The sequence below is a fragment of the Astyanax mexicanus genome, chromosome 4, assembly GCF_023375975.1.
Source record: "Astyanax mexicanus isolate ESR-SI-001 chromosome 4, AstMex3_surface, whole genome shotgun sequence".
In the NCBI taxonomy this organism is placed as follows: domain Eukaryota; kingdom Metazoa; phylum Chordata; class Actinopteri; order Characiformes; family Acestrorhamphidae; genus Astyanax; species Astyanax mexicanus.
The window spans coordinates 54,487,253-54,504,945 of NC_064411.1; the positions used below are offsets into that span (position 1 = coordinate 54,487,253).

The 17,693-nt window shown below is 37.4% G+C and overlaps 1 protein-coding gene and 1 non-coding gene across 4 annotated transcripts; one reads left to right on the top strand and one right to left on the bottom strand.

Moving 5' to 3' along the window:
- Positions 1–375: 375 nt before the first annotated feature.
- On the bottom strand, positions 376–448 carry trnav-aac (transfer RNA valine (anticodon AAC)). Its single transcript has one exon. It is a non-coding gene; the product is annotated as a tRNA-Val (tRNA).
- A 1,551-nt stretch (positions 449–1,999) lies between these two features.
- Positions 2,000–17,421, top strand: mffb (mitochondrial fission factor b). 3 transcript variants are annotated; one of them, XM_022678621.2, is made up of 7 exons: positions 2,000–2,250; positions 4,108–4,311; positions 6,701–6,864; positions 8,123–8,211; positions 10,552–10,716; positions 11,829–11,913; positions 13,879–17,421. In XM_022678621.2, exons 2-7 carry the CDS (start codon positions 4,119–4,121, stop codon positions 14,008–14,010), a joined length of 828 nt encoding a protein of 275 aa, XP_022534342.1. In that variant the 5' UTR covers positions 2,000–2,250; positions 4,108–4,118; the 3' UTR covers positions 14,011–17,421. The 3 variants fall into 3 exon arrangements, with proteins under 3 accessions (XP_022534342.1, XP_022534343.1, XP_049334851.1); XM_022678622.2 differs by lacking the exon at positions 10,552–10,716 and having other exon boundaries at positions 2,001–2,250; XM_049478894.1 differs by lacking the exons at positions 2,000–2,250; positions 4,108–4,311 and adding an exon at positions 5,693–5,756.
- The last annotated feature ends 272 nt before the right edge of the window (positions 17,422–17,693 follow it).

Sequence of the window (17,693 nt, forward strand, 5' to 3'; positions counted from 1 at the left end):
AGTAAAGCAGCATAAAGTTATCCAAAAGCAGTGTGTAAGACTGGTGGAGGAGAACATGCAAGATGCATGCCAAGATGCATGAAAACTTTGATTAAAAACCACGGTTAAACCACCAAATATTGATTTCTGAACTCTCACTGCAAATAAATGCTCTGGATGTAATACATTTTTTCAGAGTTGTATATTGTAGGCCACACTACCATCCTGTGGTAGAAATAAATTACTGCAAACAGCTCGGATCTCCAGATTATTCACATTTAGCTTCTAAACACATTATAAATAGAACTATATTAAAGAAGCGGATTATAACAATAACAGTAATAGTCTGTGTGACTCTAAATACCGATTTAAAACGTAGTTTTAACAAAAAACGCTTGTTCCCGCCCGGTTTCGAACCGAGGACCTTTCGCGTGTTAGGCGAACGTGATAACCACTACACTACGGGAACTGAGCTGAAGAGTATAGTCACTGTATTCATATAATGATTTACTTATTGATTTAGCGTTGTAAAATTTGTTTTAGAAAAATATTATTTAGGTTTTTTTATATCGTAAATTCTGTAAAACAGGTACAGTACGGCTGTGTGGGAGATTACTAATGCAAGCTAAATCTAAATCTAGCTAAATTTAATCTTAATACTCACAGATACATTCAGATACACCAACTTTCAGAGGTTAGCTTGGTTAGTTAACGAGTTAACGAGGGTGGCTGTACTCTCAGTTTGGGACTTAATAAATTGTTGCTTCAGTTTTAAAATTAATTTTCTTAATTTAATAAATTGTTCCTTAGGATTTAAAATTCATTGTTATTTTTAATAAATTCTTCATTAGGTTAACATTAATTTTCTTAATGTATTAAATTGTTCCTTAGGTTTTAAAATTAATTTTCTATATTTAATAAATTGTTCCTTAGGTTAGTTTTTTATGTATTAAACTGTTCCTTAGGTTTTAAAATAAATTTGCTTAATTTACTAAATTGTTACTTAGGTTTTAAAATAAATTTCCTTAATTTAATAAATCGTTACTTAGGTTTTAAAATAAATTTCCTGAATTTAATAAATCGTTACTTAGGTTTTAAAAATCATTTTCTATATTTAATAAATTGTTCCTTAGGTTAGTTTTTTATGTATTAAATTGTTCCTTAGGTTTTAAAATAAATTTCCCTTAATTTAATAAATCGTTCCTTAGGTTTTAAAATAAATTTCCTTAATTTAATAAATCGTTACTTAGGTTTTAAAATAAAATTCCTTAATTTAATAAATTGTTACTTAGGTTTAAAATTATTTTCCTTAATTTAATAAATTGTTTTATGTCTCAGTTGTATAAATAATTTCTCAATGTGAATCAATTGAACAAATGTTTGTCTCTGTTTAAAAATAATTTCCTCAATTTAATAAATTGTCCCTTTAGTTTTAACATTCCTTTTCTTAATTACATTTTTTTGTCCCACTTTTATTAAACATTCCTTCAATTTAATAGATGATTGCTTCAGTTTTATAATTCATTTTCTCAATTTGATACATTTTTACTTAGGTTTTTTAATTAATTTTCTTAATTTAATAAATTGTTGCCCCACTTTTATTAAATTTTCTTTTAATGTAATAGATGGTGGCTTCAGTTTTATGATTCGTTTTCTCAATTTAGTAAACAGTTCTTTAGGTTTTAACATTTATTTTATTAATGTAATATATCGTTTCCCCACTTTTATTAAATTAATGGTTGCCTATAATAAATTATAGGCCATGGTTTATACTATACAGCAAATTCCTAATCTTAATTCCAAATTATTATTAATTTCATCAGGTTAATAAATGGTTCCTCTCTTTTATTACATAGTCCATCAATTTAATCAATTATTTCCTACGATTTATAAATATTGTATAATTTTGTCGTTTTATTTATTATTTTTTATTATTTATTTTCTTCCATGATACTTTTGGGGCTGTGTAGGAAAATAAGGCGCCCTAGTTAGGGAGCAAGTGAGCGGATTGGGACGCGCCCGCGGCCCTGTTCCTGTTCCTGCTGTTGTAGATAGCTGGCTGTATGAGCGGAGCTGCTGGAAGGAGCGGGTTGTTTCTCCCTGTTCATTTTTTATATATTTCATTAGATCTGGAATTAACAGTTGCGTTTATATAAATAATACTTCGGATTAGTCTGACCTGTTAATCCGGTTTCTGCGGATAAACCGGATTGTTGAGGGTGAGATGTGAAGCGGAAGGAGAGAGGAGAATCAGAGAGACGGATCTATAAGGTGAGTTCTGCTGCTTTACTGTAGATTATCTTGTGTTTTAGGGTTAATTTCCTGATTTTCGGGTTAATTTGGAATGTATTGATCATAAAATTCAAATTTAACTAGTTTAAAATGGTTTAAAATCCGGTTTATTTCACATGTTTTTGTTTAAATCAGCGGTTACCGGTGTAATTAGCCTGCTAGCCTAGCCTATCTTAGCTTAGCTTAGCTAATTTTAGTTTAGCAAGCTAATATTTAGCCAACAGGCAAATAAATGTTATGTTTTTCCCAATTTCTGAAAAATAATATATAAAAAGCAACCAATATACGAATATCTGTAGTGTTATAGGACCAATCAATACCTATAATTTTCTCTTAAATGCGATATCTAGCTACTGTTTCTGTCATTTATTGTAACGTTAAGCCACATAATGTCCTGTGGTGTAACATATATAACAAAATAATTAGTAACTTATATGTTGATATCTTTAATGATTAATTAATGTCTTTATATTTCTCTTAAATGCAGTGTTTAACTACTGTTAATGTCATTTAGTGTAACATAATGTCCTATGGTGTAACATATTGCTAAAATAAATTGTATATGTTAATATTTGTAATTATTACTAAATATCTTTGTAATTAATACATATTTATCTGTCTGTAATGTTGTGACTAACTAATACCTATAGCTCTATCTAGCTATTGTTGCTGTGTTGCCAAGTCTATTATCTAACATAGCTAACTTAGCTTATGTCCTGTGGTGTAACATTGCTAAAATAATCAAATATATGAATGTCAGTAATGATGTATATCATTGCTAAATGCTGTCGTTTAGTGTAACATAATGTTTCATGGTGTAACATACAGCCTATATATTTAAAGTGTAAATTTGTGTAATGGTATGTGACTAGTAAGTTTCACTTTCTCTTTACTGCAACATCTGACCACTGTTTATGTCCTTTTGTCTAAGGTAATGTCCTGTGGTGTAACATATTGCAAAATAATCAGTATATGTTAATATCTGTAATTATTAATTAAAAAATATATATATATATTTCTTCTAAATACAGTTTATAACTATGGGAAGTGTCATTTAGTGTAACATAATGTCCTGTGGTGTAACATATTGCTAAAATAATTAGTATGTAAATATCTGTAGTGATAGGAATTCTATATCTAGCTAGCTACTGTTTCTGTCCTTTCGTGTAACATAATGCCTTATGGTAATTAACTAATACCTCCCACTTTGTCTTAAATTTAATATCTAGCTACTGTTGCTGTCCTTTAGGGTCAAATATAGCCGAAATAAGCGAAATGTGAATATTGGTAATTATATGAAATCAATATTTAGCTAGCGACTGTTTCTGTCCTTTAGTGTAACACCCAAATATCTTTATAAACAATCACTAATCTTTATTTGGTGTAAGATTTAAACGTTTAAACTGGATGATTAAACTGGATTGATTAAAAAAATCCAACAAACGAACAATTAGAAAAATAGTGGCATGCCTGGTTTGATAATAAATATAGTAAATATAAATCAATTTATTGGTACAATGTCTGCAAAAATATGTTATAGTTAGCAAGCTTGTTTTAAATTTGCTGCTATTTCAGTAATTCAGTGTAACAAGGCTAATGTCCTATGGTGTAACACACATTAAAAGAACCAAAACATGTTTTTAAATCAGAATATCTTTAAAAAACATTAACTTTAAACATTATCATGTTTTACTACACCAAAAGTCAATTCTACAGCAGAGTTCTCCTTTAAATCAGAATTTTATGTTGTCGCACTATAGGACATATTTATATTGCTTTGATTCATATACGCTTCTATAAGTTGTGTGTGTGTGTGTTTGTGTGTATGCTGATCAGCTGTGGTGAGAATGAGCGAGGTGGACATGGCTGAGATGAACCGTATCCAGTATGAACTGGAGTACACGGAGGGGATCAGTCAGCAGATGAGGATCCCGGACCGGCTGAAGATCGGATCCAACTCCTCCGAGGATCACGCAGGAATTCTGCTGGAGGAAACCCACAGCACCATGATGCACGTCCCCGAGAGGATCGTAGTGGCAGGTATTCACTGATCCATCATCCCTCTGTCCCTCTGTCCTTCTGTCCCTCCATCCCTCTGTCCCCAAGAGGATTGTAGTGGCAGGTATTCACAGATCCACCATCCCTCTGTCCCTCTGTCCTTCTGTTCCTCTATCCCTCTGTTCCTTCATCCCTGTCCCCGAGAGGATCGTAGTGGCAGGTATTCACTGATCCATCATCCCTCTGTCCCCCATCCCTCTGTCCCCCCATCCCTCTGTCCCCCCATACCTCTGTCCCCCCATCCCTCTGTTCCTGAGAGGATCGTAGTGGCAGGTATTCACAGATCCATCGTCCCTCTGTCCTTCTGTCCCTCCATCCCTCTGTTCCTCTATCCCTCTGTTCCTCCATCCCTCTGTCCCCGAGAGGATTGTAGTGGCAGGTATTCACTGATCCATCATCCCTCTGTCCCTCCGTCATTCTGTCCCTCCATCCCTCTGTTCCTCCATCCCTCTGTCCCCGAGAGGATTGTAGTGGCAGGTATTCACTGATCCATCATCCCTCTGTCCCTCTGTCCTTCTGTCCCTCCATCCCTCTGTTCCTCCATCCCTCTGTCCCCGAGAGGATCGTAGTGGCAGGTATTCACTGATCCATCATCCCTCTGTCCCTCCGTCCTTCTGTCCCTCCATCCCTCTGTCCCTCCATCCCTCTGTCCCTCCGTCCTTCTGTCCCTCCATCCCTTTGTCCCCGAGAGGATCGTAGTAGCAGGTATTCACTGATACATCATCCCTCTGTCCCTCTGTCCTTCTGTTCCTCCATCCCTCTGTCCCCGAGAGGATCGTAGTGGCAGGTATTCACTGATCCATCATCCCTCTGTCCTTCTGTCCCTCCATCCCTCTGTTCCTCCATCCCTCTGTCCCCGAGAGGATCGTAGTGGCAGGTATTCACTGATCCATCATCCCTCTGTCCCTCCGTCCTTCTTTCCCTCCATCCCTCTGTCCCTCCATCCCTCTGTCCCTCCGTCCTTCTGTCCCTCCATCCCTTTGTCCCCGAGAGGATCGTAGTAGCAGGTATTCACTGATACATCATCCCTCTGTCCTTCTGTTCCTCCATCCCTCTGTCCCCGAGAGGATCGTAGTGGCAGGTATTCACTGATCCATCATCCCTCTGTCCCTCTGTCCTTCTGTTCCTTCATCCCTCTGTCCCCGAGAGGATCGTAGTGGCAGGTATTCACTGATACATCATCCCTCTGTCCCTCTGTCCCCCATCCCTCTGTCCCCCATCCCTCTGTCCCCCATCCCTCTGTCCCCCCATCCCTCTGTCCCCATCCCTCTGTCCCCCCATACCTCTGTCCCCCCCATCCCTCTGTTACTGAGAGGATCGTAGTGGCAGGTATTCACAGATCCATCATCCCTCTGTCCCTCTGTCCTTCTGTCCCCCCATGCCTCTGTCCCCCCATCCCTCTGTCCCTGAGAGGATCGTAGTGGCAGGTATTCACTGATCCATCATCCCTCTGTCCCTCCATCCCTCTGTCCCCCCATCCCTCTGTCCCCCCATCCCTCTGTCCCTGAGAGGATCGTAGTGGCAGGTATTCACTGATACATCATCCCTCTGTCCCTCCATCCCTCTGTCCCCCCATCCCTCTGTCCCCCATCCCTCTGTTCCCGAGAGGATCGTAGTGGCAGGTGTTCACTGATCCAGCATCCCTCTGTCCCTCCATCTCTCTGTTCTTCCGTCCCTCTGTTCCTCAGTTTAATTCAAAAATGTATGTGTATAGTAAATTTTATACAATTCATTCATATTGCATGTTTAGTGTTTTTTTAGTGTTTTTATTTATATACTGATTTTAGTGTTTTTATTCACTGTTTAAATAATTTCTTGACTTTTTTTTTACTTAGTAGTATTTTTAATACTATTTTTAATTTAGTATTTAAATTCATATACATTTTAAGGACTAAGTGTGTTTTTATTTACTTGATAACTTTAATATAGCAATTTCCTAATTATATTTTATAGTGTTTTTATGATGATTAATTTTTTTTTTTTTCTATTTGTATAAAACCTTTATCCTTTTTTTTTTTTTAGCATTTTTATATATTTTTTGTTATAAAGTGTTTTCATTTATATAGTGTTTTTGGGTGTTTTATTTGTACAGTGTAGTGTGTTTTTATTCATGTACTATTTTTATAGTGTTTATTTGTTTGACATTTTTTATTTATATGGTGTCTTTAATGAATGTATTTGTAAATCATTTTTATATATAAAGTTGTTTTAGGGTTTTTCATTCATTCATTCTAACACCAAACAACTTTACCTAACTTTTATTTATTATTACTGGTTCTGTTGGTACATTTATAATTAAAATTTCACACACTACATTTTTATTAGAAAATAAAGAGACTTTATATATAATTTTGTGTTGTTGGTCCTGCAGGAGACAGCAGTGATCCTCGATTTGGCCGGCCTGTAGATCTGGACCTGATTCAGTCCACTCCAGTGGAGTCTGTGGAGTTAAAAGCTCCTCCTCGGGTTCTCACACTTAAAGAACAGCCACTGCAGTTCCTCGAGCCCGAACAGCCAACGGGACCACCCACTCAGGTAAAAGAAGAGCTATCAGAAACATGCACATGCTTATTAAATAAGAACTATTTAATATTCCTCTTTCTTAACCTGCATGTTCATATATTTATGTCGATGGGTTTTCTCTATTGTAACCACAGGAAAAGTACACCTTGCGCAGTTCGAAACGAAACACAAAATACATGTTTTTTTTTTTTTTGCTTTATAAGGCACACTTAAAATCCTTTGATTTACCCAAAAAATTTCAGTTGTCTTATGTATGAATTCTATCAGTCAGGTATTGTTATTAAGGATCGGTAAAGCCACTCTGCTAAAGTACAGCGTTATACAGAAGTTTCAGTTTAGTTCTCCAGCACCAAGACTGCTAATGCTAATGATGCTGCACCTAGCCTTAGTGGAAATCTGGAAATTTAAGTGCTTAAGTGCTTTACTCACCCAAATAAACAGTTTTCAGGAGAGAAATCTGTGTAGATTAACATCCAGCGCTCGTTTGACTTATTTTTTTAAATAAGAATTACAGTTTTGTTTACTTTACTTAGCTTAGCTTAGCTTTACAGGTCTCACCACTGGGTGAGTTCTGAATTAGAAGAAAAACATGGCGACACCCCTGTTCTTTACTAGTGTCACATAACGCACCTTATAATCCGATGCTCCTAATAGTCTGTAAAATACGGTACTAATTCTCTTAATTAATCATGGGTGTGGTTAATTTTGTCACTTGCTCATCATTCCCTTTAAGAGTGAGCTCTGACTTTGGCGGATTGCTATTTTAACGGCGTAGCTTCCTGGATGTGTCCAGCAAACGCTTCTCAGCAGAGGAAACTGAGCTCCTCGTTCACGTTGGTTCATTCTCTTTATTGTTGATGTAAAAGTTGGGTTTGTGCACTTGCACCTGTGTTGCCAAGATAGCAATGAACGTCTGACTGCTCACGTCTGTCTAGGTTGTATTCAGTCAGTGGAGCTCCTGTGTTTTCTGTTGCCAAGCTAGAGATAGCAATACTGCAGAAATTTACCTCCAGAACACACCTCACTTCCAGACCACCACACTCATCACTGTAGATATATTCAGAAGCACCTTTGCTATTTAAAGGAGGAAGTTGGAAGGTGTGAAAATAGACTGTTGGTGGGGTGTAAGATAGCAATGAGCATCATGATGGGTGTAAGATAGAGCCCTCTATGTTCTTTAGCTGCTGTTGTGCTTTTGAACATGAGCAGGTTAAGAGATTTTAATCTTAATTCATATAATGTTTGTCATTTTTGTTCTTTCTCTACTAAGGTCCAATCTCACGTGAGATCCAGACGTGAGCGCTGTGCCAGCGAGGCCTCAGCTGTCCGTCACAATGGCCAAATTAACAAATTTGAGGGGTAAGCAAAGCACACACACACTCAACACACTCATACACACTCATATACACACTTCTGTCTCAATTTTCTACAGCACACGACTCAGTGAAGTCAAAAGTGTGTGATCAGTACAACAGTTTACAGTATTTTTGATATTTTAAAGTGCTTAAACTATAAAAGTGAATTTTAAAAATAAAATCTGCATTTAAAATTTTAAGAATCAAAAGAGAAAAGTGTTTATTTTTGGTTATGTTCACATTACCAGGCTGATTTGACTCAAATTTGCTCAATTTTCATGGCTGTGTGAACGTGCCAAATCCGTTTTTTTTTTTTTTTTTCAAATCAGATTTAAATCACTTTCGTATGTGGGATTAAATCGGATACATATCCAATCCATGGACATGCGAGATGAATGTGAGCGATCAAATCATGTGGAATTTGTGCGTCTTTTTGCTTTTACGCATTAGCATTAGCATTAGCGCTACGTGAAGGATACGATGAAATGTATTGTCGTGGTCACTTTGCATAAACTCGGTTTATATAAGTGATAATAAAGTAATCTTCGCAAAAAAAGCTTTATAATGTGGTTTTGCGACATGAAGCTGCTTTACGTTATTTGACTGACACTTTAAAAAATGTTAATTGAGTTTATTCAATATTTGATAATTCAACTTAAATATCTGTATAATTTAGAAAAAATTTGCTACTGCATCTACCTGTACCTGCATCTACTGTATCTACATCTGTTTTTATTTGATACATATATATTGCTGCTTTAAAAAGTAATTTAAATAATTTAAAAGTAATTTAAAAGTAATAAATTTGGGGAAAAAAGTAAGTAATGATATTATTTAGTCATATTTTTGAAGAATAACTAAAAACATACCGTATTTTTCGGACTGTTTATTTGGGTGAGTAACGTGCTTCAGTTTATTTACAGTAAGCTTAGATTTCCAGATGTCCACTAAGGCTTGCTGCACCAGCGTTAGCATAGCTATCCGCTAGCACGCTAGCTAGTCACCTAAACTAGTAAAGTTAACCCAAACTTAAACGACAGCGTTACACTGAGTAATCCTGCGTGTTCTGGTAAGACAGTGAGATATTAGCTAGCGATTCGTCCCCCGTAGCTTGTTTTAACACGGTAAACAAGCAGATTACAGGCTGATAAAACTCACCTCTGAGAGAGTTAGCGCTTAGCATCTAGCTAATGCTAGCCAGGCAAAGCAGCACAGACTTACAGGCCGATAACTCACCTCTGAACGGTGAACGCTTAGCGATTAGCATCTAACTCTAATAATACTGCTCCAGCAGTATTAAAAGTGCTACATTTAGAAAATACTGATCTCTGAACAGTGAAAAAGCTAGCTAGCTAAGCGGTTAGCATCTAGCTAATGCTATTGCTGCTCCAGCCTCGGAGCGGCACGGCTCTGCACGGAGTGTGTGTTTACTGCTCCTTACACCTGACGGGTAAAATTTAGATAATACTGATCTCTGAACAGTGAAAAAGCTAGCTAGCTAAGCGGTTAGCATCTAGCTATTGCTGCTCCAGCCTCGGAGCGGCACGGCTCTGCACGGAGTGTGTGTTTACTGCTCCTTACACCTGACGGGTAAAATTTAGATAATACTGATCTCTGAACAGTGAATAAGCTAGCTAATGCTATTTGCTGCTCCAGCCTCAGAGCTGCACAGCTCTGGACTCTGTATAGCACTGAAACTCTGTATAACGCTGCACGGAGTGTGTGTTTACTGCTCCTTACAACCTGACGAGTAAAATTTAGATAATACTGATCTCAGTGAATAAGCTAGCTAGCTTAGCGGTTAGCATCTAGCTAATGCTATTGCTGCTCAGCCTCGGAGCTGCACGGCTCTGGACTCTGTATAGCACTGAAACTCTCTATAACGCTGCACGGAGTGTGTGTTTACTGCTCCTTACAACCTGACGAGTAAAATCCATACAAAAGGCGCACCGTATTATAAGACGCACTGTCAATTTTTGTGAAAATTAAAAGTTTTTAAGTGCGCCTTATAGTCCGAAAAAAGTCTAAAGTCAGTGCAGTTTTGTTTTCCCACAAAATCTTACAGCACTTCATATCTTACAGCTTCCCTCTGCTACTGACAACTTTTATTGAGATGCAGATTTCGTTTTCCAGCAGGACTTGGCACACTGGCCCACTTTATTGCTATTTGGCTGCAAGCCATGATCATCAAACAATAAAATAAATAAATGCGTATAATAGATCACTCTGTGTTTAATATATCTATATAATATATACGTTTCACATTTTGAGCTGAATTACTGAAATGCAGTCGGCATGCGGTGGTGTTGCGTTTTTAATTGATGCTCCTGTTTCTGCCGGCCAGTGCGAGTCCGTCTCCCAGCGCCCCGATCCGCGCCTGCCCCCCCCTCATGAGCCCTCAGGACTGCCAGAACTTGTACAGCGCGAGCGGCGTCCTGTCCTACATCCAGTGCACCACGCGCCGAGCCTACGAGCAGGTCCTGACCATGCTGGATGACCGTCATGGCAGGTGAGCTCCTCATCCAAATGATACCCAATACCATAGACTGTATATAGCTGGACAGAGCATCGTCTCTCAAAAGTGAAGCCACCACAGGTCGGGCGCCCCCTGCTGTTCGGTTTCAGAAAGCTGTGTAACTCCACCCATCCCCATAGGTTTCAATGGCAAAACAGAACAACTTTCAATCACGTTTTTTTCTAATATACTGTAATTCTACCTCCATTATTTAAATGTAACATCTAGTGTAACCTCTGCTTATATTGTCAAATGTTTATATCCCTACAGAATTCGTTTTTTTTTTAAACGTTATTCAGCTCTATTCAAAAAAGGTGTGGTTATTGTAAAAGGGCTGGTTATGGGCGGGACCAATAACAGACCGTCAGCTCCGCTCCGCCCCACTCTGCAGCCTGTGACCTCGAGGCAGCCCTCAGGGGCGGGGTTATTTAAATGAGTAGGCTGTCTCTCCACAGTCTTTCTCCCTCCTCTGGTCTCTTCTGCGCTCTACAGACTCGGGTTTCAGAATCGCCAACATGGCGGAAGATTTTGGCTTCATTTTCATTGAATGAATGGGAACCGCGACACGGCGTCCATCTTTTTTTACAGTCTCTGCCCAATACGGTCTCACCTATGGCAGGTTTCTGACCATCTCTGATTTAAATACAACGTCCAGCATGCTATGTACACCTGCGACACCTGTAACCTGTGTGATCTGATGCGCGAGACCTCTCTCCATAGCTCAGGGTTCGTACGGGTGCTTGAAATCCTGGAAAATGCTTGAATTTTAACATTTTGTCAGGGTTCATACGGTCATGAAAAACCTGGAAAAGTCATGGAATTTGAAAATTGCTATTTCCAGGCCTGGATAAGTTTTGGAAAAATAAAAATTCCCAAAAAGTTTAGGAAAAGTCATTCTTGTGTCAAAAATCAAAACATCGCAACATGACGTTTTTGATTTAATTTAATTGCATTAAGTGACATCACACGTCTTGTGATGTGACTATTGCCATCGCCATGCCGATGCTTAAACGATATATCATGCAGCCCCAGTATAAATCATATAGAATTACATCCTATACTCATTTACATATGAACCCGGATGTTATTTGTTTGTGTTCTGACAGAACCGCCCTCGTGACCTTGGAGGCGAGTTTGGAGAACACTGCAGAAGATGCCTCGTTAGTGGATGCGGCGTCTCTGAGACGACAGGTAACGAATCACACGCATCTCAAACACCACTCTGTAATCAGGTCCTATTGAAATGAATCACTGCTTAAAACTGCTTTGGAGTCAAATGTGTCTTAATTGAGTCACTGCTCAAAAACCTCTTTAGAATCGGAATCACTAAACTAAACTGAATCACTCTTTAAACAGTATTCTGGAATCAAATCCAAAGGCACTCCGGAATCAGATTAATTTGAATTGATTCACTAATCAAACACTATTGTGGAATCTAATTAATCTAAACTGAATCCGTTTTTAAATTGCTCACTGGAAAAGAATAGATCTGAACTGAATCACTCCTCAAACAGCACTCTGGAATCAGATTTATTTGAACTGAATCACTCCAACTGCATCACACTTCTCAAATAGCACTCTGGAATAAAATACATCTGAACTGAATCACTCCTTAACTGAATCCTTCCTCAAATGAATCACTCCTCCAACAGCACTTTGGAATCGAATACATCTGAACTGAATCACTCCTCAAATAGCACTCTGGAATCAGATTTATTTGAACTGAATCACTCCTCAAATGAATCTCTCCTCCAACAGCACTCTGGAACCAAATACATCTGAACTGTGAATCACTCCTCAAATAGCACTCTGGAATCAGATTTATTTGAACTGAATCACTCCTCAAATGAATCACTCCTCCAACAGCACTCTGGAATCAAATACATCTGAACTGAATCACTCCTCAACTGAATCACTTCTCAAATAGCATTTTGGAATCAGATTCATTTGAACTGAATCACTCCTCAACTGAATCACTCCACAAAGAGCTTTCTGGAATCAAATACATCTCAACTGAATCACTCCTTAACTGAATCACTTCTCGAATAGCACTGTGGAATCAGATTCATTTGAATGGATTCACTCATCAAATGGTATTGTGAAATCTAATTACTCTAATCTGAATCAGTTTTTAAATTGCTCACTGAAAAGAATATATCTGAACTGAATCACTCCTCAAACAGCACTCTGGAATCAAATGTATTTAAACTGAATCACTCCTCAAATGAATCACTCCTCCAACAGCACTCTGGAATCAAATACATCTGAACTGAATCACTCCTCAACTGAATCACTTCTCAAATAGCACTCTGGAATCAGATTCATCTGAACTGAATCACTCCTTCAACAGCACTGGAATCAAATATAGATCTGAACTGAATCACGCCTAAAACAGCACTCTGGAATCAGATTCATTTGTGATTTTCACTATTTAAACTCTGAAATCAAAATCATCTAAACTGAATCAGTGTTAAAATGGCACTCTTTATACCGTTTACTGGATTATAAGGCGCATTTCAAGAGACACTATAAGGAGCTTCTGATTCAGCGGGTCTCACCGCTGGGTGGTGGTAGTTGGAGGTAGCTAACTAGGTTAAGTAAAGCTAAGCTAAGTAAACAAAACTGTAATAAAAAAAGACTTTCTTTTAAAGTCAAACGAATGCTGGATGTTAATCTACACAGATTTCTCTTCTGAAAACTGGTTATTTGGGTGAGGTAAAGAGCTTCTGTATATTTACAGTAAGCTTCGATTCCTGAATTTCTCCAGCACTAAGGATGGAGCATTAGCATTAGCGGCTAAGCGTTAGCGGGTAATGGTAATGCTGCTCCAGCAGTGCTAGCTGGGGTTAGGAGCAGGCTACAGGCTGATAATACTTACTTCTGAACTGTAAAAGAGCTATTGCTTAGCACAGTTAGCGGCTAATGCTAGTGCTGCTCCAGCCTTGGTGCTGGAGAACTTTACTGAAACTCCTGTATAACTCTGTACTTCAGCAGAGTGGATTTACTGCTCCTTAATACCTGACTGGTAGAATTCAAACGTAAGGAGCACCGGATTATAAGGAGCTCTGACGATTTTTGCGAAAATGAAAGGAGTTTAAGGGATTTTTTTTTTCATCATAAACTAATTCTATTCTTTGTCTTTATTTTATTAAACAGATCATAAAGCTGAACCGAAGACTGCAGCTTCTGGAGCAGGAGAATAAAGAGCGAGCGAAGCGGGAGATGATCATGTACTCGCTCACTGTGGCGTTCTGGCTGGCCAATACGTGGATCTGGCTACGCCGCTGACTGCCGGGGCCAAAACCTCGCTCTATTAAATCTTTATTTGTGTATATCTACAGTACGTCTAATGCAGGTCACGAAGCTCTATTCCACTTATCGTCTAGAGAACAAAACTTACATTCATGTTTACCTTTTCAGATATTTCTATACATTCATACGCACTGACTTTCAGCGACCAGTCACGAGTTAGCATCTCCAGTACTGTGCAAAAGTGCAGCTTTAGAACCTTTAAAACCTTTAAATCTATTTATTTCTGTGATTTTGCTTGATAAACACTGTATAACAAATTCAGCAGTCAGAATTTGTTTGTATTTATTGTATTTAGTCTGAATTTAGTCTTTTTGAACACTTGATGCCCAGACAGGCAGCTTTACATCCAGTTTTCAGTCTCGCTTATTTTTTAAGACTTTTGCACAGTACTGTACTGTACTATACTGTGTATATATATACAGTAAAATCATATACACAGAGCAGCCATAACATTAAGACCACCTGCCATATATTATTTAGGTCCCTCCTCCATGAATCCAAATCTGAATTTCTAAAACAGCAACTTTACAGGAGAGACATAAAACCTTCTTAACTTTTAATGGAAGTCAATGTAAAAAGAGTTTATTTCAGGTCATTTTGGACAATTTCTGTTGTTCCATTCAGCAAGAAACTTTGAAACATTGTAAGGGAGTGTTTGATTGTTCAAATTGTGTAGTAAACTAAAAATCGATAAAAATGCAGATTTTTTTTTTTTTTTTTTTCTGGGAGGGCAATGACATCCTGTACGATAATTCAATAATTTAATTAATAATTTTCATGTTAAATCAGGGGTTTCTTAACTTTTTTTATGTGTGAAATACCTTTTTTTAGGGTTTAAAATATCAATTGTTCAGTCCCTCTGTAAAACCAACTTCCATCACCACTCTAAAGCAGCACTTTAGGGACTGTAGGAAAATTAGTGGACAAAATGAGAAATTAAAAATTCAAAAAATCAATTTATCTTTCTCAAAATGTGAATTTAAATTCTACTGTTGGTTTGATATTGGTTTGAAAGTTAAATAGATTTATTCGTTATTCAATTAGTCTGGTATTTTTCCTACTGTCCCTAAAGTGATACTCAGTGCTGTAGGGAGATGCAGAAGTGGATTGATTGTATTGTGCCTCGATCTTAGTCACATATAAGCTATATAATCAATATAAAAGATTAGGGATTAGGGAAATTAATGCTTAGTTCAGTTACTATGGTTATTTTATAGTTTTTTATTTTATTTTATTTTATTTTATTCCCCTCATCAACTTCTTTAACTACAAATTTCGGCCAAATGTTCGTAAACCCGTTAAACCCTTTAAACCCTGTAAAGTTTTTTTTTTTTTTAATTCCTAAGCTTTTGACTGGTACTGCTAATATTAGTGCACACTTCGTAGTGCACTAGTTCTCTGAACCTGTTATTTGATTTAGAACGCAGCCTTGCGTTCCACTGGGGTCAACCTGGAAGGAAAAGCTTTGCTTCTGTGGGTGCGTCTCAAAAATCTCTACACTCCCTATGTAGTAAACAAGGGTCCAGCTATTAAACACATTTAGTTTTATTTGTTACTCCCGAATAATGTATTTAAACGATAAATATAATGCTTTATCGCTTTATAGCAGACATTAAAAATAGAATCAATCAATTCCCTATGAAGTAGTGCACTGCAAATGGCACATATGAGCCCTAGAGACGATGTCGGGACCCCAGAATAGGAAACCATGTATTAAACCATCTGTAAGTGGTTTTAATGTTATGGCTTATAAGATAAAATATGATTAAATTATGTAGGTACACAAATTTGATCCTCTTCACTAAGAGGTTCTGATAAAATATGTAAAATTAACATTCGTACATTGACACCCAAAGCATAGCTCAGGTGAGCTTTAGTACTGCTACTACTAGCCAGGAGAAAGAGCGTTTTCATCAACTTCCTTAACTATAAGTTTCTGCCAAATGTTCAAAATCTACTGCAAATAGTAGTGCGCACTCCGTAGGGCACTACTTCTCTGCACCCGTGATTTGATTTAGAACGCTCCCTCGCATTCCGCTGGGGTCAACCTGGAAGGGAAAGCTTTGCTTCTATGAGCGCATCTCAAATATCTCCACGCTCCCTTCATAGCAAACAAGGGTCCAGCCATGAAACACATTTTTGTCAAATTAGTTACACCTGAATAATGGATTTGACTGAATATAGAGCTCTGGAAAATCTCTGATTTTGCTATTTATAGGTTTATGTTTGAGTAAAATATAGTTATAGAGTAAAATATAGAGTAAAACATTGTTGTTTTATTCTATAAACTACTGACACATAGTTTAAGTTTTAACAGTTCAGAAATCAATATTTGGTGGAATAACCCTGGTGGTTTTTAATCACAGTTTTTTTTTTCATGCATCTTGGCATCATGTTCTCCTCCACCAGTCTTACACACTGCTTTTGGATAACTTTATGCTGCTTTACTCCTGGTGCAAAAAATCAAGCAGTTCAGCTTGGTTTGATGATGATTTGGCTTCTGATCATCCATCTTCCTCTTGATTATATTCCAGAGGTTTTCAATTTGGTAAAATCAAAGAAACTCATCATTATTTTTAAGTGGTGTCTTATTTTTTATTTTTCCAGAGCTGTATATTGCTTTATCACATTATAGCAGGTATAGCATTACCCCTAGGATAGGAACCTATGTGCTAAACCATCTGCAAGTGGTTTTAATGTTATGGCTTCTTAGTATAAATACGATTAAATATATATTCGGAAACATTCGTACATTGACACCCATAGCTCAGGACAGCATTAATACGACTACTAGCCTGGAGAAAGAGCGTTTTCCTCAACTATAAGTCTCGGCCAAATGTTCGTAAAGCCTGTAAACCCTGTAAAGGTACTATAAAGAATAGAAGGTTCATGTCTGGTGTGAATTTATGCCCCTCCCCCTCTCAATCTACCCTATTTATCTCCAGTTCTAGTCTTGCCAATAATTAATAATAGGAAAGAAATACTCAATAGCATGAGTCTGTTGTTGTAAATGTTGTATATTATATAAACAGTGTGTGTGTGTTACGTGTAAAGAAGAGCATGTTCTGGATTATATTACAGTCATTCCACTGGAAACACAAAAGGAGTATTCTGTGAAATCCTGAATGTTTGATGTTCGACATGCACTGCCTCATTATCCTTATTTATTACGTTTAAAATAAGAACATATGTGAGTCTGTAGGCTACCTCTGTGGTAAATATGAGGTTAATATGTAATGAAAGCGGCTTTTTGAGCCTCAGCACTTTTCTTTTCTTTTGCATCGTCATGCCTTATGAGCCATAACCACTCTGACTCTCACATATCGTCGCTTCTTGTCATGTATTTTCATGTCATATTTGTAAAATAAAGCGGACATGGTGAATTCAGTTGTGTGTTCTCGTGTTGTATAATATTAAAAGTGATATATGTACTTTAATAAGTGTCTTAATTGTCTTTTAAACTCGAATAGTACAGTGAATTTTACAGTGATAATACAAGGCTGAGGTCTGAGTTCAGCTGAGCTAATATTACTATCCCAGTCCTGTACAGTATTGTATTAAAATATTGGTTAAATCACAATAACGCAAGTCTGTGAACTTTGGGTATGGTTCAAAGTTTGAACTCACCTTAAACTTTTTTTCTCATTATTTAAAAATGT